At 36.1% G+C, this 25,278-nt stretch overlaps 1 protein-coding gene and 1 long non-coding RNA gene across 3 annotated transcripts in view; one reads left to right on the top strand and one right to left on the bottom strand.

Moving 5' to 3' along the window:
- ryr2b (ryanodine receptor 2b (cardiac)) overlaps positions 1-14,467 on the top strand; it is a 97,285-nt gene extending 82,818 nt beyond the window's left edge. For both annotated transcript variants that reach the window (XM_083544504.1, XM_083544505.1), the window contains exons 95-103: positions 390-511; positions 2,338-2,398; positions 2,506-2,652; positions 4,140-4,274; positions 6,865-7,021; positions 10,198-10,262; positions 10,472-10,572; positions 11,949-12,000; positions 12,249-14,467. In XM_083544504.1, the coding sequence (XP_083400630.1) occupies positions 390-511; positions 2,338-2,398; positions 2,506-2,652; positions 4,140-4,274; positions 6,865-7,021; positions 10,198-10,262; positions 10,472-10,572; positions 11,949-12,000; positions 12,249-12,344 (936 nt within the window). In that variant the 3' untranslated portion in view covers positions 12,345-14,467. The remainder of the gene's footprint in view (positions 1-389; positions 512-2,337; positions 2,399-2,505; positions 2,653-4,139; positions 4,275-6,864; positions 7,022-10,197; positions 10,263-10,471; positions 10,573-11,948; positions 12,001-12,248) is intronic.
- Positions 1-25,278, bottom strand: part of LOC310727961 — a 222,422-nt gene that overhangs the window by 93,158 nt on the left and 103,986 nt on the right. The gene's annotated exons all lie outside the window — the stretch shown is intronic.

The following is a 25,278-nucleotide window of genomic DNA, read 5'->3' on the forward strand; positions in this document are numbered from 1 at the left end:
GCAAAGCAGTAATCTAAGCAAAAGGTGGCTACTTTGAAGAGCCTACAATATGACATATTTTCAGTTGTTTCACACTTTTTTGTTATGTATATAATTCCACATGTGTTAAATCATAGTTTTAATGCCTTCAGTGTGACTCTACAATTTTCATAGTCATAAAAATTAAGAGAACTCTTTGAATGAGAAGGTGTGTCCAAACTTTTGGTCTGTACTGTATATATAATATATATAAACTTTTGGTCTGTACTGTATATATATATATATATATATATATATATATATATATATATATATATATATATATATATATATATATATATATATATATATATATATATATTCTTTATTCTTCCTGTTCAAATGCATGACTATACTTGTTATTGTTGCAGGTGATGGCCAAGTACAGCGAGTTGTATGGTTCAGAGCGGATCAGTGAGCTGCTGGGGTTGGATAAAACAACACTCGATTTCAGCTATGAAGTCCAGAGTGGAGGAAGAGCAGCCCGAGAACTGTACACACTTTTTCTTTTATTTCTTCATTTCTTTAATAAAATACATATGTATTTGACAATGCAGGTGCACATTCAGAGTGCAGATAGTATAGGGGCATATGGAGCAGTGCATAATGCATAAAACAGTAAGTAGGCATAAAAACTGTATGTGGTTACAAAAAAAGAGAGAAAGGAAAAGAGAGAGAGAGAGAGAGAGAGAGAGAGAGAGAGAGAGAGAAAGAGATGTATGAATGAATACACAATATGCAGCAGCCATAAAGTTAAAGTAAAAAATCTCAAAATCGCTAAAGTTGCGACTTTTAACATAATAATGTTAAAAGTAACTTTGTTTATTTTTTCACACATGCAAAAAAATAACAAGAATACGCAATAATATAGATTTTTTTAAACAAATGAGATTTAATCTATTCACTATTTCTTATATATTCTTAAAGATAAAATGTCATTTGAAAAAAAAACACTAAGCCCCATTTAACCTTTATAAGTTTCATTTATTAAAAATTAAGTTTATTTTTTTAACAGATCCACATCTGTGAAAATATTTATTCATAAAAATCTAGCTAGCTCTGAAAAATGAATTACAGAAGTGTACATAGATGTTCTCTCAAAATCATATCATTTTAATGTGAGTCACTGAAATGCTATTTTAGTGTATACGAAACAATTATTTACTTCACGAAACAATTAAACTTTTTTAATTCGGTTGTTTCAGATTAATGACTGACTAAAATCCATAATTTAGGGCAAATTAGACTAGTTATATGATGAATGCAAAGGTAATGGCACCCTACTGTGTATGGGAGCAGATGGTCACCCTCACTGAAAGCAGGAAAGAGAGTGTGTGTGTGTGTGTGTGTGTGTGTGTGTGTGTGTGTGTGTGTGTGTGTGTGTGTGTGTGTGTGTGTATGTGTGTGTGTGTGTGTGTGTGTGTGTGTGGTGGGAGTTTAAATGTTGGCCATATTTGGAGCCAAAGTACATGTAGTTGCTCAGGACTGAAATCTCTGTGATCTAACAATTGCACATGAGAGACTCTCATGCCCTATGTGTCACTGCTGTGTTTCGCTTCAATCCAAATTACAGAAGGTGAACAAACAACTGATTCAGTGATTTACTTCAAATGATATAAAACTATATAGACCAACGTTTTGGGACACCTGACCTTTCCAGCTATATGTGGTTCTTCCCCAAATCCCACATAGATGGAGGTATACAACTGCATAAGATGTTTTTTTTTTTTCCTTCGGATTGGTAGCATTGCATTTTTCCTACTATTAAACAAGGTGACACAAACCTGTTCCAGCATGACACTGTGCACAAAGCCAGCTCCATGAAGATATGCTTTACATGGGTTGAAGTGAAAGTCCCTTAATTGGCCAGTCACAGAGCTCTGACCTCAGCCCTATTGAACACCTTTTGGGATGATTTTGAATGCTGACTGCACCTCAGGCCTCCTCACCTCAGCTACATCAGTATTTTACTAACACCTGTACACTACACAATCTAGTGGAACATCTTTCCAGAAGAGGGAGGTTATAAGAGCAAATATGGACTAAATGTGGAATTGAATATTTAAAAACACAAATCTAATAGTCAAGCATCGACAAACGTGTACAAAGTACTTATGATCTTACATTTTAAATGAACCAGATGATGGCAGCAAAATTAGCTATGTTTTTGTAATATATATATATATATATATATATATATATATATATATATATATATATATATATATATATATATATATATATATATATATATATTATTTATTTTTTTTTTTTAATTTATTTATTATTACAAATACTGTTCTGTTATTGTGATTTCAGACTAAATTCCATTGATATTAAATATCAGATTTGGAAACTTGGAGTGGTGTTCACTGACAATGTGAGTCAAATAACTTTGAGACTTTATTATCTTCATTTTAAGTAGACAAGATTTAAATCCACAAATGTGTTCTTTTTTCTCTTCTGGTCATGTGATAAACCCCTCAGTCCTTCCTCTATCTTACGTGGTACATGCTGCTGTCCATTTTGGGCCACTACAATAATTTCTTCTTCGCCGCTCACCTATTGGACGTTGCCATGGGCTTTAAAACATTGCGCACAATCCTGTCATCAGTCACGCACAATGGAAAACAGGTAAAAAACCTGCCAACACCTTACAGTCTCCAATCGCTTTTAGGTTGCATCTCCTGCATAGAATATGAACCACCTGTGTGCACCTTCATCAACTCTTATATGTCACCTTTTGCTTCTCTTTTTTTATAAAAATATATATTCACCACTGCCATTTCGTTTCTTTTAGCAAAATCTACCACCATCTACCCTTCCACATTCCTCTTCTTAAGGCCATACCTACCCATCACCTCATCACCTCTGTTCACTTCACCAACATGCCCATTAAAGTCTGCCCCAATCACCAATCTTTCATGCCTAGGTACACCATCTACCACTTCATCTAATTCACTCCAGAGTTTTTCCCTCTCCTCCATCTCACAACCCACTTGTGGAGCATAAACACTGATGACATTTATCTTTCCCCCTTCAACTTTCAGCTTCACGTTCATCACCCTACCAGAAACTCTCTTCACCTCCACTACACTCTTACTGTACTCTTCCTTCAGACACCATTTCTCTTTCCATCCACATCATGATAGGACAATTTAAACCCACCTCCAATGTTCCTGGTCTTACTCCCTTTCCACTTGGTCTCCTATACACATAACATACAGTATCTACATTTCTCCACTCCATCATATCAGCTACCTCTCTCCCTTTACCAGTCATAGTACCAACATTTAAAGTACTCACTCAAACCTCCACTCTCCTACAGTTTTTTCCTGCTATCTCTGTAGACATCTTCCTCCTCTCCTTCTCCTCCTTTGGCCAACAGTAGCCCAATTTCCACTGGTACCCTATTGGCTAACGATACCTGTGGCGGTTGTTGGTAACTCGACTGATCCGGTATTAAATTCTGATTCGTGATCCGCATATTTGATTTGGCACATTTTATGCTGGATGCCCTTCCTAACACAACCCTTTCCCATTTTGAGCTTGAGACCGGCACTAAGAGTGCACTGGCTTGTGCAACCCTATTGGCTGGGTTGTAAAAGCTTCATAAATAAGGAACAGAAGTTTTGACAGAAAGTAAAAGATTTAAACTATAAAGAATTAGCAGGTCCAATTCCATGCGTCAGAAATTTTTTTATCAACTTGGTGTAGCCAAAAATATTTTATGTTAAATGAATAAAAATGTCAGTAGTCTTGTTTGAATAAATAGTAGGCAGCTTGTTTACATTTGAATATTATAATCAATCAATGATATTGTACAATGTACGGCAGGGGTCTTCAATCTTTTCCAGGAAGGGCCAGTGTGGGTGCAGGTTTTTATTCCAACCAAGCAAGTCCACACCAAATTCTACCTGTTCAAATCTAATGATCTTTATTTTCAATGACTATCAGGTGTGACCATTGATTGATTGGAATGAAAACATGCACCCACACTGGCCCTTCCTGGAAAAGATTGAAGACCCCTGATGTACGGTATACAGTATGTGAGGTATGCAGGTAGTTCGGAGTAAAATAGCATGTGCTTGATATTAAGTTTGTATATATGTGTGTTGTAGTTGATTCTGACTGTAGGACTGTTGGCTGTGGTGGTGTATCTCTACACCGTCGTGGCCTTTAACTTCTTCCGAAAGTTTTACAACAAAACTGAAGATGGCCAATCCCTGGATATGAAGTGTGATGACATGCTGACGGTAAAACACACACACACACACACACACACACACACACACACACACATAGACACTCACACAAAGCCCAGACGATTGGTTTAAAACTACACAGGAAGCTTTTCTTCCCCCAAATGTTTGTTAAATTGCAGCAATGAAATGTTTACCAAAGTATCTATATCATTTGTCAGTATAGGTAGAATTCAATATTTCAGAGTTTTAAATGATCAGACATCTCACTGCAATATCTCCCATTCCTACTGTTTATATCTTTCTAGGTGAACCGTGCAGTCTGTGGGAGAATCTCCTTTAAAGCCCTTGATACAGAGATAATACACAGCTATTAAAGCTTGTTCTTCTGTCTGTGTTTGTTGGGTGTTTATGTTTTTAATGTTTAATGGAATGAAATGTGAATGCATATTAGACACAGACTTTAAATACAGGTACAATGCTGATGAAATACAGGTAGAAAATACAGGTACTGGTAGAGGTACAATACTGGTACAGATTTAGGTAAAATAAATACTTAAAGGTACAGGCAAAATACAGGTACTGGTATCTTATAAGGCATTTGGGACCCCCATGACAAGTAAAAAATAAACCTGAGGGGTCCCCAAAATTATTTTAGTAAAAAATATATGAATTACACAACAACTCGGGACCCCTCATAAGACTTGACTTAATTCGAGCACTGGGTACAGGTATGATACTGGTAGAGATACAGGTAGCGGTACAGATACAGGTTGTAGTACAAGTAATTGTAGAGGTAGACATAGAGGTTTAGGGATAATACTGGTACAGATACTGGTAGAGGTACAAACGTGATACATATACAGGTACTGGAAAAGGTACAGGTAATGATAAAAGTACTGGTAGAGGAACAGATATTAAACTGGTACAGTTACAGGTCCTGGTTTCAGTAGAGGTTCAGGTATGATACTAGTATGGATACGGGTACAGATAGCATTAGAAGTACTAAAAGAGGTACAGATACGGGTAAAGATACATGTACATGTACTGATAGAGGTACAGGGAAAGGCAAGATATCAGATATCTCATTGCATTATCTCTGAGTTTTTCCAATAATTTCTTATTGGTAAACAGTGTAACCTGTGTGAAAATCTACTTTAAAGCCCCTACCACAGAGGTAATACACAGCTTTGTTAGGTGTTTGTGTTTTTGATGTTTTAGTGGCATAAATTAATAATGCTTTTTAGACCACAAGCTTTAAACATGTTGTTTTAAGTAAAAACTGAAAAAAAAAATAATAATTCTATGATAGATGGTTATATTCCCAAGGAGGCGGAATATTACAACCAGCTGTCGATCAGAAAATGATGAATGAAGTCTCAAATAATGTTTCTAAAGTGAAAAAAGTCTCTAATGTCTCAAACTTACATATACCATGCCACCAATTGGAATAATAATAATACAGAAACTACCATATGTGTAATAACTAAAAGTGTGAGGAAGAACAACCATTTACATTCATATTTACATTTTATATATAAAGTTTTATGCACAATATTTATTCGAAATAATATAAAAAAAATTGCATCTTATATACAGGTATGTGCAAGTGGGAAGCAGTGTATGGAAACTGTGGAAGTGTAGACAGTGCAATAAATAGAAAAAATATATTGCACACGTTTACATATTGCACCCTGAATGGGTTCACATAAATATTGCACATGAGTGTGATTACTGTTATAAGTGTAAGTGACCATGAAATGTATTGCCTAAGGGAAAAAAAAAAAACATTTTTATATTTTGAATTTCTGGGGCTATGATCTCGGTAGTTCAAAAAGGTGCTGAGCTGTGTCAGACGTGTGAAGTCCATGAAAATGTTGGGGTTTGGTTTCTCCCTCTGGTAGTGTATAGTTCTGAATGTAAGGAAAGAGAAGAACCGATGGAACAAACACATAAATATTTGATATACGCTATATAGACAAATGTTTGTGGACACCTGACCATAAGATTGGTATGTGCTTTTTGAACATCTCATTCCACATTTAGTCCCCAATTTCTGTTATACTAACCTCCAATCTTTTGGGAAGATGTTTAATTATATTTTGGTGTGTGCTTGTGGAGATTTTACTTATTCATCCATATTATGGTGTTAGTAAAGTCAGCCTGGGGTGCAGTCAGTATTCCAATTTATCCCAAAGGTCTTCAGTAAGGTTGAGGTCAGAGCTTGGTTGCAGGCCACTCAAGAGCTTCCACTCAGACCCATGTAAATAATATCTTCATAGAGCTGGTTTTGAGGAAAATTTTATTCTTCATCCAAAGACGTCATGTATAATTGTATACCTTCAACTTTGTGCTGTCAGTTTGGGGAAGAACCACATATAGTTTGAAGGTCAAGTGTCAAAATAGTTTTGTCCATATAGTGTATAATGTAACAGAGAAATGTTCTGTAATATAAATTAGAGTCTAGATAGAAAGGTGTAGATAATAAGATTACACTAATCTCTTCTGGATCTTAAGAAATGTCAAAGGAAAGTTCATAGGATTACCGTGGCCTTCACAACACAGCGCATTATTATCAGGCTACTGTATAAGATCTCATTGGCATCTAGCTAACGGTTTAGTGTGTCTGTCTGTGTGTTTTCAGTGTTATATGTTCCACATGTACGTGGGTGTGCGTGCTGGTGGGGGAATCGGTGATGAGATCGAAGACCCGGCTGGAGACGACTCGGAGTTCTATCGCGTTGTTTTCGACATTACCTTTTTCTTTTTTGTCATTGTTATCCTCTTGGCCATTATTCAAGGTGAGAATTGCAGTGCCACAGCTGGTTCCTCAATCCCATGTTCATTATACACTAAAATTAGTACAATTGCGGCAACATAAATTTTTTTCAGTTCAACACTTTTCAAATGCAAAAATAAGCAACTACAAATTGCACACACACAAATAGTAATCTGTAAACATAAATATATGGCTAATTGGGCACAAAAGAACGATCAGGCTAATGAATATTACATAACCCAGCCATTAGGGTTGCACAAGCCAGTGCACTCTTAGTGCTAGTTCTAAGCCAGAAAAAATGGGGAAGGTTGTGTTAGGAAGGGCATCCAGCGTAAAACATGTACCAAATAAAATGTGCGGATCATGAACCAGAATTTTATACCAGCTCGGTTGAGGCCCGTGTTACCAAACACGACCACAGGTATTGTTAGCCAACAGGGTACCGGTGGAAATTGGGCTACTGTTGGCCGAAGGAGGAGAAAGACATTAGAAAGATGTCTACAGAGACGGCAGGGAATAGAAGTGTAGGAGAGTGGAGGTTCTGGTTGGTACTTTACATGTTGGTACCATGACTAGTAAAGGGAGAGAGGTAGCTGATATGATGGAGAGGAAAAAGGTACATATGTTGTGTGTTTAGGAGACCAAGTTAAAAGGGAGTAAGACCAGGAACATTGGAGGGGGTTTAAACTGTTCTACCATGGTGTGAATGGAAAGTGAAATGGTGTAGGGGTGATCCTGAATAAAGAGTACAGTAAGGGTGTAGTGGAGCTGAAAAGAGAGGTTCTAAAGGTGAACGTGAAGCTTGAAGTTTAAGGGGTAATGATAAATATCATCAGTGCCTATGCTCCACAAGTGGGTTGTGAGATGGAGGAGATGGAAAAATTCTGGTGTGAGTTGGAGGAAGTGGTGGAGAGTGTACCTAGGAATAAAATATTGATGATTGGGGCAGACTTTAATGGCCATATTGGTGAAGGGAACAGATGTGATGAGGAGGTGATGGTAGGTATGGCCTTAAGGAGAGGAATGTGGAAAGGCAGATGGTGGTAGATTTAGCAAAAATTGCAGTGGTCAGACAGGGACTCTGTGGTGGTGAAGAGGTGCTGGATGATTGGGCAACTACTGCAGAGAGATAAGGGACACAGCTAGGAAGACAAAGAGATGTGGTGGTGGAATGAGGGAGTGCAGGAAAAGAGAAAGAGGTTGGCGAAACTGAATTGGGATAGACGGAGTAATGAGAAAAGTAGGCAGGAGTACAAGGAGATGCCATAGTAGGTGAATAAGGATGTGGCGAAAGCAAAAGAAAAGGCATATGAGGAGCTGTATGAGAAGTTAGACACTAAGGAAGGAGAAAAAGATTTGTACAGATTGGCCAGGCAGAGGGACCGAGCTGGGAAGGATTTGCTGCAAGCACTAAAGGATGGAGATGGAAATGTGTTGATTATTGAGGAGAGCGTGTTGAGAAGGTGTAGGCAGTTTTTGAGCAGCTGATGAAAGAGTAAAATAAGATATAGAGATGATGTGGAAATGGTGAAGCAGGATTAGTACGGAGGAAGTGAGAGCAGCTATTAAGAGGAGTGAACATAGGTTGGACAGGATAACATACAGTATGAGTAGAAGCATAGAAATGTTTAGGAGAGATGGCAGTGAAATTTTTAACAAGTTTGTTTAACAAAATTCTGGAAGGTAAGAGGATGCCTGAGGAATGGAGAAGGAGTGTGCTGGTACTGATCTTTAAGAATAAGGGAGATGTGCAGACCTGCAGTAACTACAGTTGAATAAAATTTATCAGTCACACCATTTAGTTATGGGAAAGAGTAGTGGAAACCAGGCTGAGAGAAGAAGTGACCATCTATGAGCAACAGTATGGTTTCATGTCGAGGAAGAGCACCAAAGACGCATTATTTGCTTTGAGAATATTGGGAGAAGTAAAGAGTTGTGGTATTGTATAAGGAAGTCTGGTGTGTCAGAGAAGTATGTGAGGGTGATGCAGGACATGTGTGAGGACAGTGTGACAGCAATGAAGTGTGCAGTAGGAACGACAAACTGGTTTAAAGTGGAGGTGGGACTGCATCAAGGATTGGCTCTGAGCCCTTTTCTGTTTGCAGTGGTAATGGACAGGTTGACGGATGAGGACAGATAGGAGTCTCCATGAACTATGATGTTTGTGATTTGTGGTGAGAGTAGGGAGCAGGTAAAGACGTTTTGGAGACAAGGTGAGGAAGGCTAGATTGAGATATTTTGAACATGTTCAGAGGAGGGACATGGGGAATATAAGTAGGAGAAAGACCTGAGGATGCAGCTGCCAGGAAGGAGGAAAAGAGGAAGGCCAAGGAGAAGGTTTTAAGATGTGGTAAGGAAGACGTGCAGGTAGGTTGATTTGAAAGAGGACGGATAATATGCTGTGGTGAACACTAACGGGAGCAGCTCAAAGAAATAAAAGGCAGCGGCTAGCGAATATCACATAAGGTTATTTTATTTCAACACACAAGTTCATAACATAAGTGGATTTATAATGGCATTTGGTAGACGCCCTGAGCAGAAAAACTTAGGTTTATTTTATTTATCTCATCTCGCTGAGTAGTTCAGGGTGGGGGGCCTTGCTCAGGGGCCCAGCAGTGGCAGCATGGTGGTGCTGGAATTTAAATTCACAACCTTCAAATTAGAAGTCAAGCATTTTTGATTAAAATAAAGATCAAATGTCTGGGATCTAATGTCCATTTCTGCTCTTAAACAAAAATGACCAGAATATAATTGTCGATTATTTTGGAGTTTACTGATTCACCATCTAAAATCCACTAATAAAAAACAGCACTAGCTACAGCTCATGGAACAGCCACTAATAAAAATAAAAATAAAAATATAAATATAAATAAATCACATTATTAAATACTTACTTACTACAATACTACATCATTACAGTGCATACTTCAGTTTTTATAATTAAGGACATTTTACAAGTGGCAAAAAATTTATTTTATCTTTTAAAGTGCTTTTCGATAAATTGTGTAAATGCTAACTAACAAATTACCATGGAAAAAACTTTAAGCTTATAAAGGCCATTATTGGTATTAATGGTGTTGATTCATTGGATTTTAAATTCTTTAATTTGTAGTATTTGTTGCCTGCTGTTTTTTTTTTTTTTTTTTTTGAGCGGTACAGGCGTTTTTTTAATGTTTTCTGGTGTAACCTTGTGACTAGGTCTGATCATTGATGCGTTTGGGGAGCTGAGAGATCAACAGGAGCAGGTGAAAGAGGACATGGAGGTGAGAACATGTTCTAGCTCATGGTGACAGTTTCATAAAAAGTTTAATGTGTGCAAAAATGCAATGAGCATCTCCACAGCAACTAAATATATGAGGTTTGAAATTAATTGAAAAAGATTAGATAAAAAAAAAGCTATAAAATTGCTGTTTTAGTGTGACTTCTTAGCATGAAAATGTTGTGAGTTATTTTGTTTCTTGTCTTCCTGCAGACTAAATGTTTTATATGTGGCATTGGAAGCGAATACTTTGATGCCGTCCCTCATGGCTTTGAGTCTCACACGCTACATGAACACAACCTGGCTAACTACTTGTAAGACAACGAAAAAAAAAATTGCAATTATTAGTAGTTGCAATAGTACAATGTTAGTACAGTGGAACCCGGTTATGTCGATGTCCTAAGGGGGACGCCAAAAAGCATCGAGATAACCGATGATCGAGATAAACGAAAATCAATATGGCGGAAATATATTAAGGTGCTGGAAATTTCTTTATGTACATGATGTGCGTTAATAAATGAGAATGTGCATGCACGTGTTTTTGGAGGGTTTTTTACACAACAGCGTTGCCGCGATTTGTTTGATGAAGGCATGCTATAAAAATACATACAGTACATGTTTATCTGTCATGAATCCCCCTGCCACGCCCCCTTTGGTGCCCCCTTCAGCGTGTCAGGTGCTTTCTCGGCCGCTTTCTCTGAAGCTCCTGGCTTCAATCGTGCACATATGGTGCTCGTTTATCATCATCACCAGCTCCTATTTAAACTTCCACACTCTCGCCGTCCGTTATTGTTGGTATATGTTGGTTCACGGCGGTCGTTGTTATCGCTCATGCGTATCCCGGTACGTATCTTCCCACCTGCACTCTCTCAACGGCTGCTCTTTTCTTTCCAAAGCCGCATCGCGGAGACTTAATATGGTTGGCGAGTTAACCGAGGGCGAGATAAGTGGGTTCCACTGTAGTAGTATAGTTACTAGTAAATGTTTGAGAAATGTTACAATTATTGTCATCAATGAGTGATTGGTTTGAATAGAGATTTTGTCATATGTACAGGATACAGTCTGTTACACCATACAATGAAATTCTCTGTAAATTTTACAGTGTGTGTAATTGTAATGTACTGTTTATAAAGTGTGTAGTGTGCAATGTCTCAGAAGACACATGTGTATAAAGTCCAGGAGAAGCTGTCTAAGCATTAGTATTAGCAGCAGGAGTAGTTATGATGATCGGCAGAATTTATAGTATAATTATAGGTTGTAAAAGTAGAACTCATAAGTAGGATGAACTTGTAATACAGTTTTTAGTTCTAGTAGTAGAAGCATTAGTACAACATTATTACTACTACTTCTACTACTAATAATAATGATCATATTACTAATAATAACAATGCTATTGGTTATGTTTGATATAACATTGATGCTATATAATGTAATATATTATTATTATTATTTTTGTAGTATTAATAGTAGTTGTAGTGCTGGTAATAGTACTGTTATCAAATATATTTCTATAAGTGATTATAGAAAAAGATCATTAGAAATACTGCAAATTCCTTGTAGTATATTAGAAATAATACATGTTTTATTTATGTGGTGGCTTTGCTCAGGAGCGTCATGTCTCTAACGAATAACTGATTAACAATCCAAATCCAAGAAAAAATAGATAATTTGTGTGATTATTTTCCTGCAGGTTCTTTGTGCAGTACCTCATCAATAAAGATGTGACGGAGCACACAGGGCAGGTAATCACTGATAATGACTTTAAAGAGTCTTTGAATATTTATTTCATTTTATGTTTTGCTATAATGAGTTAGTCTATTAGAAAAATATATACTTTTATATATAGTGTCCTACCAAACCAGGCCCAACAATAGAAATAACTTAGATTTGCAAACATACATTATTTAGATCCTCCTCCATGCATCCATGTTGCTGTGGAATATTCATTGTAAAATATGGCTTTCTGACTGTTTCTCTTGGTTCTGAACAGGAGTCCTACGTGTGGAAAATGTACCAGGAACGTTGTTGGGAGTTTTTCCCAGTTGGAGACTGTTTCCGAAAACAGTATGAGGATCAGCTCAGTTAAATTAAGGACTCTTCTTTTTATTATATTGTAATGAATGTATTTTGTTCATGCATCAGGCATTTGTATTGACCTTGGTCACATTGTGGGAACTGATTACCAAAATTAAACATAAAAAAACATACCAGTTATACCAAAATTTTTTTTAACAAAAGATTTTTATTGGATATGAAGAAAATGATCAGATATATATATTTTTTTTCAATCAGAAAAAAATATATATATTTCTTCGAACTATATATATCATGATATATCCACCATCCTAGTGGTGGTGAATCAGGTGACTTTTGCAGAGGAACTGCATTTTATTCAACATCATGCAAACATAGAAAAGTATTTTTCATGGACAGTGCCTTTTTTTTTTAGACACATGCATGTATCATTTGTTTAAATATCACAAACTAGCTACGAAAAAACACAAGAATTGGACAGTAATGACTGAAAGTTCTGTGGACAAATTTTGGATTTAACAGAAGAATGTATGAAGAACAAGAAAGATGTTAGCTGGCTGTCTCGCGCCCACAGTCATGGAAGTGGAGGCTTAATGATTTTGTTTTTTTGGGGGTTTAGATTATTCCAGGTGAAAGAAATACTGAACCAGCATAGTTCAAAAACATTTAATACCTTCTGGACTGCAGCTATTGGACCCACATTCAAAAAAAAGACAAGACGATGGCCTAAAGCATACGTCAAAGCTCTGTATTTAGAGAGCAGTCAGATGGAATGTTAATTATCAGGGAATGACCTGCCCATTCACTGCACCTAAATCCTTTTGAACTGCTCTGGGATGAACTGGATCACATGTTTAGAAATAAAATCTCTCACTTAAAAGGCCAAGTTTTACAAAAGGCATGGCAAAGTATTGCAGTCTTGAGAAATAAACTGTCCAGATGCCCAGATTCATCCTTAGCAAGGACTTTTCAATGAAAATGTATTTTAACATCTGTACATTTTTATATTTGTTTGTTCAAAGTAAATATTCAAAGCATTAAATGACCTTTTTTTGTTGCATAAAAACAAAAGAAACATGTTTGTGTCTCTCAAAAATGATAAAAGACCAGATGAATCACGTGACATGTGAATCAACATGTGAATCCAGAACGAGTGTCTGAGGTGTAGGATTTTTTGACGTCAATCGTAATAAATGACACCCCTTGAAGTCCCGTCCCCTCGGTTATGTTTATACTAGTAATCTAGTGTTCAGTTTTATTTTCCTGCTTGAAAGATGCACCGCTTTGACATCCTCATTCTCTCCCCTGAAAAATGGAGAATGTTTTGGTTCATTAACTTGAAATTAATTAATTCAAATTCTCTGTAGAGTATGTATGTTTTCTCTTCAGCATATTTGTAACTGTTATCATCTTATGTTCCACTGGTATTATTAATTTATACTGGGTTTTGTTTTTTGAATGCTTCTCAGCTTGTCCGTCTTCTAATTTCAAATCTTTTTTTTGTTTCTCTTTTTGTCCTCCATATATTCTGTGCTCTTCCTTTCTTGCTTTTTTTTTTTTTTTTTTACACTTTATCCTGTCAATAACTCAGCCTTTTCTCACTTTATTAATCTTCTGTACAGTCCATCACCGCTTTTCTTTCTTTGACTTTCCCTTTTTCTTTCTGCACACTGTCCAAAATAGAGGATTGCTCATTGCACCTTTTTTGACCCACACCTATGGACAAGGATCTTGACCTCAATCTGCTTCATGGAGTTCTCTCTCTCTCTCTCTCTCTATGTCTCTCTCTCTCTCTCTCTCTCTCTCTCTCTCTCTTGCTTGTTCTCTCTTTCTCTTTCTTTCTCTGTGAGATATCCTGAGCGTGAAATTAAATGGTGGGCCACATCACGCATGGCCTCCTGATTCCCACGAGCCGTTAAACCGCAAGCATTTGCTGTGTGTATGAGTGTGTGTTCTGCTGATATAAACCTCATTATCACCAAGACAAGGGTCTGGGTAGATTAACATTCTCCTGAGAGAGAGAGAAAAATAAAGAGAGATAGACAGACAGAACACATATAGATCTGGAAAAAAAAGAAAAAAGAGGAGCTTATTGGTTTTGTCTTAGTGACCATAATAACAAGGTCTCCTATTCCCTGAATAAATGCTCCAAAAAGTAAAAAAAAAAAATAAACACAGTTCTGATTCACTGCTAATGAGGACAAACCACACTGACTTTAAATCCAGACCTCTAAATACAACACTTCCTGTCTGTGAATTCAAACTTTTCCGTCACATCAATCATAATCACTTGTTCTCTGTTTGGTTTCTATGTGGTTTGGAGGCCAGTGGAAGATAAATGAGGGTCTCTGAGTTACCTTAATAGCAGCCTGTGTGTGGGAGAAAACGAGGTGATTGATGAGAGTGAATGTGGAAGTCTGGGTAATGTAGTCATGCCGTGGTCTCATGTGGTTCTACACATTTCCCCGCTATGAATTTTGGGCTAGTTCAGATTAGAGCCAATGTAATGTCGTGTTTAGTTCACATTTAGGTTACAGTCCTGCTCATCTATGGAACATGATTCTCCCTGCTGAGAAAATAAATAAATAAATAAAAACCCTGACTAAAATTTTGAGGGTGTCCACAACCAGTACAAACCATCATTACAAACACCGAAACTATTGTGATTTTTTTTTTTTTATGCAGTGATTGTGTACATTATTCATTGTTAATAATCCAAAAAAAAAACTTAATATTAAAACTTATTGGAATCTAGATATTTAATGACATCCTAATCGACCTGATTGCTGTCCAGTAGATACCAACATGTGATCTAGTTAACAAAGAAATTCTATTGGTCCTTAGTGGCATCCACTAGACAACATTCCATCATTAAAAGGCAATAAATTACCAATAGGTTTCAGAACGGACCATTACAATTTTCATTAAAACCAATACAATGTCTTTTATACCCATTACAATTATAACAAATTCAAAGACGATAAGTATGGGTATGTATTTTTTATTTAACACGGTTACATTCTGCAGAAAAGCGTGCAATGATTTTTTATTGTTTTATTTGTTTGTTTGTTTAATTGTTTGTACGTATGTTGAAACATTGTTGGGTTGCTTATAGAACCTACAATTGAGGTAGAACCCCTTCAGTAAAATAAATATCCAATGAAACAAACATCACATAGCTATAGTACCTCAAAAGTTACATTTTGATGTATGATATGATCTACTTATCCAATTTCTACACACATTCATGAGTAAACATATGCAAATTTGAAGACTGTTTTTACATCATCATCATACATTTCTAGAAAACTAAAAACAAGCCATTTCTTTTACAGACTTCCTCTGTGGACTTTAATATTCTTGTTTAGCCATATATAATCAAGCTAACGAATGGAGCTATTATCAAGCTAAGGAATTTTAGTACTTTTACTCTGTATTTTTACATTCTTTTACAGTAGAAAACTGCAAAAATGTAAAATGAAATGTTCAAAAAGCACATACAAATCTTATGGTCAAGTGTTAAACCATTGTCCATTTAGTGTAAATGCCCAACTAAATATTGTATCAACAAGGTTTTCATACCTTTAAAAAAAGTCTTTATTATTGTTCTTACAGTGAATTCAAGAGGACAGAATGAAGTTCTGATGAAAGCAGACTGATAGATGGCAGGTCTTTGCCTTCACTGTTTTGTTCTGGCTCTCCAGTGTGATTGTTTAGCTGCATGGTGCAAGTGTAAATCCTCCCCATGCTCCAAATCATTCCACCTCCTATAGGGAAGAGTAAACCCCTACTGTGCACATCAAGGGCTGCAACAACTGCATCTTTTTATTTATTTTGGTTCATTCTGCCATCCATCCATCTATCCATCTAATCATCCATGCAGAAAGTGGGTTGTTTAGAAATTTGGCTAGTTCGGTTTATAATATAATGATAATAAATATAATAATATATAATAGAAAATAATAATTTTATTTTGTTAGTGTACAAAGAATCAGCCAGATAATATACATGTGCAAATGCATCATACACTGTGCAAAAGACCCCATGATGTATTGACTCATCTTGCATAATAGAGTGCATATATATATATATATATATATATATATATATATATATATATATATATATATATATATATATATATATATATATATATATATATATTTTCTATTGTGATTTGTGGTGAGAGTAGAGAGCAGGTTGAGAAGAGCCTGGAGAGGTGGAGGTACGTGCTGGAGAGAAGGGGAATGAAAGTCAGTAGGAGTAAGACGTGTGTGAATGAGAAGGAGGGCAGTGGAGTGATGCGGTTGCAGGGAGAAGAGGTGGAGAAGGTGGAGGAGTTCAGGTACCTGAGGTCAACAGTGCAAAGTAATGGAGAGTGTGTTAGAGAAGTAAAGAAAAGAGTGCAGGCAGGGTGGAGTGGGTGGAGAAGAGTGACAGGAGTGATTTGTGATAGTAGGGTATCTGCAAGAATGAAAGGGAAAGTTTATAGGACTGTGGTGAGACCTGCGATGTTGTATGGATTAGAGACAGTGACATTGAGTAAAAGACATGAGATGGAGCTGGAGGTAGCAGAGCTGAAGATGTTAAGGTTTTCGTTGGGAGTGACGAGGATGGACAGGATTAGAAATGAGTTTATTAGAGGGACAGCGCATGTAGGATGTTTTGGTGACAAGGTGAGGGAGGCGAGATTGAGATGGTTTGGACATGTGCAGAGGAGGGACATGAATTATATTGGTAGAAGAATGCTGAGAATGGAGCCACCAGGTAGAAGGAAGAGAGGAAGGCCAAGAAGGAGGTTCATGGATGTGGTGAGGGAAGACATGCAGGTAGTTGGTGTGAAAGAGGCAGATGGTATGGAGACGGATGATCCGCTGTGGCGACCCCTAATGGGAGCATCCGAAAGCTGTAAAGCTGCTTTGAGACAATGTCTGTTGTGAAAAGTGCTATAGAAATAAACTTGACTATCTATCTATCTATCTATCTATCTATCTATCTATCTATCTATCTATCTATCTATCTATCTATCTATCTATCTATCTATCTATCTATCTATCTATCCATCCATCCATCCATCCATCCATCCATCCATCCATCCATCCATCCATCCATCCATCCAAGTCTCAAAATCTTCAGTACCACACACATACCATAAGACCAAGCGCATTCGCATTTATGAGACTTGAAATTAGCAATTATCATCCATTCCCCTTGATCTGTAATGCAGTACATGGTAATTAATTATGGGACTTATCAACCAGTCAGCTCTGAGACACAATTATCTCATGCATCATTATGATTTTGGCTGACTGATCACGGCAGCAAATATTCACATGCTAATAGGCGAAAATTTAGCTCTCGAGGCAGCAATGAGAAATGAGAAAAGCGTTTAATGTGAGTGTTTCAGGCACACGACAAATAATCTGAGCTGTGTAAAGCGACTAGCTGAATTGAGAACAGTAAAATATGATCATCTCATTTGGCTCCGAGTTCAGACATTGCGCAGCAATCATCTGAAAAGCTTTGATTCCTCTCCATTAATCTCCAGTCGGGTCCTTGGGCCTGGATGAGAATTAATGAAGACAGAAATGGAGTGTTCGAAAAGAGGAAGCGGTTCAGTCATGCAGCTGGAACAGGAGAGGAGTGTGTTTGATCTTACTATGGAATTAAGACCAATGTCTGATTATAATTTTTATACCATTTATTGAATTTAATCTCAATTGATCATCGTAACAACAGGTTATTGCTAGACTTTGCTTTTTATTAAATGCTGCCATTTGTAAGTTTTTATATGTAAATACTAACATATATTTATTAATTTATTTCCCAAAATTCCCTCCTACCTGCTGTTTTTCAGCTACTGATTCAGCCAGATGCACTAAAAACTTCCTGTTTCTTTACAAAACACTTAACACCAGACACACCACATCATAAGCTCAGGGATCCCCATTAAAGTCTGTTAGATTAAAATCTATTTTATATTTTATTTATAAAATCCAGTTAGTTCATAGCTACTTGTTATAAACAACAAAAAAGTGCCGTCATATGCAAATCAGCTGTACCACACAGGTGCCTGGTAATTATTTTACAAAAGACTGGCATTTATTAACATATGCAGACCAAAAGATTGTTTTCATTTTTGACACATTTACATCTAACAATGATTCAAAAACCAGACCCAATAAAGCAATGTATCTCGTAAAGTGAGAAAGCTAAGATAGATTGTTAGCTGAATTTAGCTAGAAATTATTTCTTTTTTTCCCCCTCATTATTCAATGGATGTAGAATTATAATAATGTCACATGTGACACATTTTATTGAATGTGACAAAAAGAAAAAACAGCAACACCAGTGACACAATGAATCACCATGACATTCATAAGAACAAAATCCCTTATACTTCAACTATAATTAATAAGTACTAAATTGCACATTTGGTACACATTTGGCAACTAGTGAAAGCAGTTAGTAAAAAACAAACAAAAAAAACAACAACAGCATTTTCAAAATATTTGAACTAAAGCAACTAAAATGTACAACAACGTACATCATCTAAACTGCAATTGTCTGCTACTATTTTATGTTATGCTATTATACTAGATTATGACTAAGAGGTGTAAACTTCGAACTACGAACATTTTACATTTCATGGTACCATATTTTACTTTCCCAACTGTCTCATAATGAAGTTTCAGAACCGCATCAATTTGAAATAAACGCTTATTCAGTGCCTCTCTGGAATCAGGCATATGATCTGGTCATTACTGTACCAGTTAACATCATCTCTGGAGCTTGATCAGAAAAACGTATGTACTGATGCGGTGCATGCATTGACTTTTACATTGCTTTCCTCCACCTGTAGGATGATGCCAGGGTAGGGATCATCATCATATCCCACAACACACCACTGCCCACTGTGATGCTGTTTGATGACACTCAATGCACTCAGTTTAGCGTTTCCTAAACAAAAGAGGATTTACAATAATAAACAAAAGTCAAGAATTATAAAATCTTAGTGCTATTATATGCAAAAGAACTAAATGAAAATACTAATGATTAAGTTTATATAAAATGGGATTCACTGGTGTTACTGATCTTCTCTGGTGTTGTCCATGAGGAAGATAAAATCATTGACAGTAACACCAGTGACAATTTTCATGAAAAATGCATTTTACAAAATGGCTGCTGCAAGGTTTTTAACCACATGTTGTCATGGTATATTTGCTAAATTAGGCAGTTTAATCCATTTGTACTCATTTACAATTCACTGACAATAAAGTAGTTCATAGCAGTGACTTCAAATAAAAGATTCATATGAACTCATGAACTGAAAAATTTCTGATAACTAAAAAGGGAGTGGACTTACCATGGGCCATTCTTCATAGATCTTCAGGAAATAGTAGTAGAGAAAAATAGGAAAAAAAAGCAGGAAGTCAAGAGATGTCATCGGTGTGATTTTTATTTAAAATAGTTAAACTGTAACACCACTGACACAACTCCAGGGAAACACTACTTTCATTATATATTTTATAATATTTATTCGTCATTTTGTTTTCCTTTTGCATGTGATTTCCATTATATATTTGATAAATAATTTTTCCAATAAATGACATTTAAATTCATGTTTGAATAATAAATTCATGTTTCGTATATTGAAGTATCGCTGTTTGAGTGCTGTGTTGGGTAATGCTGATAATCCCATACATCCTTAATTTATATTATCTGCCAACCAACCTGTGTACCTGCCAGGACTTAAAAAATTGTTTGATGAAGCATTGATACAGCGACACACTTCTAAACCGTGTATCTGTAGTTTTACAACTTTTGTCACAGCTTAGCTTGAAAGACGCTGGTTTAAGCTATCAGTAGATATGGGGTATTTGAGATAATCCGATCTGGATCTATGGAGGATAACGGAATCTTGTATTCCAAAGAGATAAGTTGTATTTGTCAGTCCGTTTTTAAAGAGATGAAAAGAAAGAACAAGCGGTGAAAGATTTTTGGATAAGAGTACGGTCTTTTTTCCTGAATGTCCCAGTGAAAGTATGCTGGCCTGAAAAAAACACTCTTTATCACAAACTAAATATCACAAACTGTGATATTTCCTTCTTTTCTTTAATTCCTGATTATTCTCTTTTGCTTAGATCTTACTCAATATGAACACTTTCTGAAATAAAAAATCTGTTTACATTGAATCAGGATTTCCCAGCATTTAAACTTGAGCCTCATCATTACAATGTTTTACTGATCTTTGTGCTACATTTATGTAGAAATGTAGAAAGACTTACAACTGAGCAGTTGAGGGTTAAGGGCCTTGCTCAAGAGCCCTACTGTGGCAGCTTGGTGTTGTTGGGATTTGAACACACAACTTTCTTAACAGAAGTCCTACTACTACTAAACTATTACTACTGCAAGCACAATTCAAAAAAAAAAAGTCTGGGCAAAATGTGCATAAAATAAAATGCAGTGATTTGCAAATCGTATCATTTTTTATTAACAATAAAACTCAAAAGTTAAAAATGAGGAAATGTTTCTTCAGCTTTTCCAGCCATTTGTTGCCCCACTCACAACTTTTGTGAGATGTGGTACAGCCATTCATTTCAGAATTAACTTATTTTTTCAATAAAATAGTTTCCTCAATTTATACATTTGCTATATTTTCTATATTCTATTGTAGGTAAAATATGTGTTTCTGATATTTAGTAAATCATTGCATTCTGTTTTTATGGACATTTAATAAAGCGTCCCAACCTTTTTGGGATTCGAGGTTTAAATAGTTTAAATAGTAGCGGTAGAAATGAGAGGGTTTTTTTAAAGCATTATATCTACCATTAAAAATTAAATTAATTTCTAAATGTTAAATAAAAATGTTATAACAATTACCATGAAGATACAGATTTACACAGGACCCCCGTAAAGCACGTATAAACATATGCAACAAGGGAAAATGTTGTTTTTTTTGTTCGTTTTTTTTTTTTTTTTATAAATGCATTCACTGTGGTAATTCTCTTATTTGTCGTTTTACAGAAAAAAAAAAAAGAAAACCAGTAATGTGTTCTTTGTTCCTCTCTATAAGAATACCAGGTTCTTAGCACATTTGAACATTTCTATAAATACATTTCTAACATGTGTGTTAGGTACGAAGACTTAATCCAGTAGCAGGAGATGTTTATTTCATCAGACATACAGAGCTGAGTGTTTGGGGGCACAAGGGGACGTGTGAGACGTACCACAGCTGAGACCTAAACATCCTGACACACTGTTTGTGTGGTGTATTAGTCCCACTCTCTGTTTCTCTCTCTCTTTTTTCTGCCTGGATTAGCCTGTCTCTCTCTTTGTCACAGAACAGACATTGAAAATGAGAAACTGTAGTTTATAAACAGGAATTTTCGAAACCAAAGAACAGCTTAGTGTGTGTGTGTGTGTGTGTGTGTGTGTGTGTGTGTGTGTGTGTGTGTGTGTGTGTGTGTGTGTGTGTGTGAGGAAGTGATGGATAGCTTGTGAGATGCCAAGCCAAGGTTTTTGAGTATAGTAAGAGGGCTGAGTAAAAGAGATAACAGAAGTGGTGTGTGTGTGTGTGTGTGTGTGTGTGTGTGTGTGTGTGTGTGTGTGTGTGTGTGTGTGTGTGTGTGTGTGTGTGTGTGTGTGTGTGTGTGAGAGAGAGAGAGAGAGAGAGAGTCAGAGCTAGCTGGTCTGGACCGAACGAAAAAAACAATAGTACATTTTTAAATGCCATCGCTCTCTCTTAATAACATTTATTACACAATCATCGTGAGATCCGTGTTTCACCAAATATCTCATCAAAGAAACAAAAATAAGGGAAATTCTCTATTCTGATTGGTCAGTAAATATTAGTTAACTTCTTTCAACTGCAATTCTAAATTATATTATTTCTATAACAAAATATCCTGATACAGGGACGTGTATGGCACAAAAGAAATTAAATTAATCTACAAATATAAAGTTTATGATTCTGGCTTTTCTTTGAGAAGATGCTTATTGAACATGTTGAGAAGATGCTTATTGAACATGTTGAGAAGATGCTTATTGAACATGTTGAAAAGGAGTCTCCAGTGTTAGAGATTTGTTACAGTCAATAAGTTTCTATTTTCGACACAACATTTATAGGACAATAGTTTACACTTTTCTGTTACTTGGCAACATGACAAGCTGCATTTCTGAGAGGATTATCTTAACTTGAATAGAACGAATAAAGAGAGACTGGTGAGAAGAAGTAGTAGCTCAGTGTTTGGGACATTGGACTGATCTTCTGATTGGAGGATCTTTAGTTCAAATTCTGCCATATGTTTATAATTTCTTGGTCAAGATTATAGACAGGGGCCTACATTCCCAATAATGGCTGTCACATGGTTCTCGATGATGGTTGGTTATGTTCAGGTTCTTGTTTCTGTTTCATGTTATTTAGTCTTCTGCTTCATTGAATTGTATACACTTCCTAATTTTAAATGTTGTCACTTTACAGAAGAGAGAGAGAGAGAGCTGGTGTTCATTTCATAGCACATTTATAGCATATGGCAGACCCCCTTATCCAGAACGACTTACAATTAAATCATTTATACAAGAAGCAGTTAAGGGTTAAGAGCCTTGTTCAAGGACCCTGGAGTAAAACCTTGGAAGTGCTTGGATTGTAAGATCATCACCCTTTGATCAGGAGACCAACATCTTTGCAAAATGAACTACACTTCTTTCTATCTATCACTAAGGTTTAGAGTTAATATTGAGATTTATGATCATAAGGCACTGCTGCTTGAGTCACAGTGCCACACATGTATCAAGTATGTTTTTATTTAATGACCAAATATAGCTACACTTTCGAAGGAGGTTAAGATTATTTTGTTAGGAAAAAACTGACGTTTGAGTCTCCCAACTGGAAAAGAATTACTGTTCCAAACCCATACACCTTGAGAGTATTCACCTATGGCATTTGTCAGACGCCCTCATCCAGATCACCTTACAATTATCTTGTTCATACAACTGGGCAGTCGAGGGTTAAGAGCCTTGTTTAAGGGCCCAGCAGTGGCATCTTATTGGTGCTGAGATTTGAACTCACAACTTTCTGATCCCTGATCATCTTAACATCTTAACCCCTGAGCTACCCCTTTTCCCTTCTGCAGCATCTGTTAAAAATGTACTGAAAACAATGTAAATGCTGTTGTTTTATAACATTTTTCCATTCCATTCCTGTTTTTTCATCTTGGAAATAATCTTTCCCAGCCTTCCTTTGCTTTTTATTCTAGAGGAGTGGCTAGAAAGTGGTGCTTGTGATCATCAGAGGCTTCCGGCTGAATGATCCGAACCCATGCTGATCCAATCGCCCCAACTGACCCATGCTGATCCAAACCCTTCTGATCCAAAGCCATGTACATGTGATTGGCTTCTGCTTTATGTATTGACCTAAAAGATAATTGTAACAATCATGTAAACGTTATTAAGTATGCTGCTGATTCATAATTATTCAGGCCCTTATGGCACATCAGGCACTTTGCCGTTCCTGTTTTTTTTCTTTTTCTTCAAGGTATTGTGTTCTTTACCTGTTTTAGAAGCATCTTTTTTAGCTTTCCATTGCTTTGTGTTCTATAGGAGCGACAAGAAGCAGTGGTTGGGATGATTAGAGGCTCCTAGTCGAATGATAGAGCCTGTTATTCTGACCCTGGAGAAGATAATGAGCGTATCTCTGCAAGAAAGATCTCAGTGTGCTAGAGAGTCTAAAAGTGAGTGTATGTGTTCTCCCCTGCCGGGATCTCGGAGCCAGACGCCTTTCCCTCGGGTCAGCTGCCAAAGAAAGCATGCAGTTTGATGTCGAGGATCCTCTTAGAACATTGACATTACCACATGATTCGAGCCCCTCTGCCTTGGACTCATGCATGGAGCAGATTGAAGGGAATTTGGTTTAATTAGGGAATTCCATGCTGCTTTCCATTACGCAGCCAATCCTAGGATAGTGAAGAGACGTGTGCTTTCTAAACATGCGTCCACACCTACATGCTGTACACTGCAGCCCTGATTAAAGGGAGTTTCTTTCAATTGAGTCATTTCACCTTCAGGCTGTTGGAGGGCTGTTTTTTTTTTTTTTAAATCACATTTATGCACTCATTCATTTAATGTAATTATTTGGCAGCGGCTTGAAAAAAACGGAGGGCTCCTGGAGACCTAGCTCAATTGAAATGTAATTAAAGCTTATTAGCATTATCAACAACACAGCCAGTGAGTCAGAACCAGGCTATTACATGCTGTTTTGTTTATTCCAGTGTTTATTTGGAGGTTTTAAAATTCTAATCAGTTCTGGACAACACTCTTTTTTTATATAAACTTTTGGTCTGTACTGTATACATATATATATATATATATATATATATATATATATATATATATATATATATATATATATATATATATATATATATATATATATATATATATAAATGTATATATATATATATATATATATATATATATATATATATATATATATATATATATATATATATATATATATATATACATACAGTACAGACCAAAAGTTTGGACACACCTGCTCATTCAAAGAGTTTTCTTTATTTTCATGACTATGAAAATTGTAGGGTCACACTGAAGGCATCAAAACTATGAATTACATGTGAAATTATATACATAACAAAAAAGTTAACTGAAAATATGTCATATTGTAGGTTCTTCAAAGTAGGCATCAAGAGAATGCCAAGAGTGTGCAAAGCAGTAATCTAAGCAAAAGGTGGCTACTTTGAAGAACCTACAATATGACATATTTCCATAGTCATAAAAATAAAGAAAACTCTTTGAATGAGAAGGTGTGTCCAAACTTTTGGTCTGTACTATATATATATATATATATATATATATATATATATATATATATATATATATATATATATATATATATATATATATATGCTCTAATGTACTTGATTATAGGAATTAACTTTTTTTGGACATTAAAATTTAGTTTG

This window comes from Silurus aristotelis (genome assembly GCF_946808225.1).
Source record: "Silurus aristotelis genome assembly, chromosome: 6".
In the NCBI taxonomy this organism is placed as follows: domain Eukaryota; kingdom Metazoa; phylum Chordata; class Actinopteri; order Siluriformes; family Siluridae; genus Silurus; species Silurus aristotelis.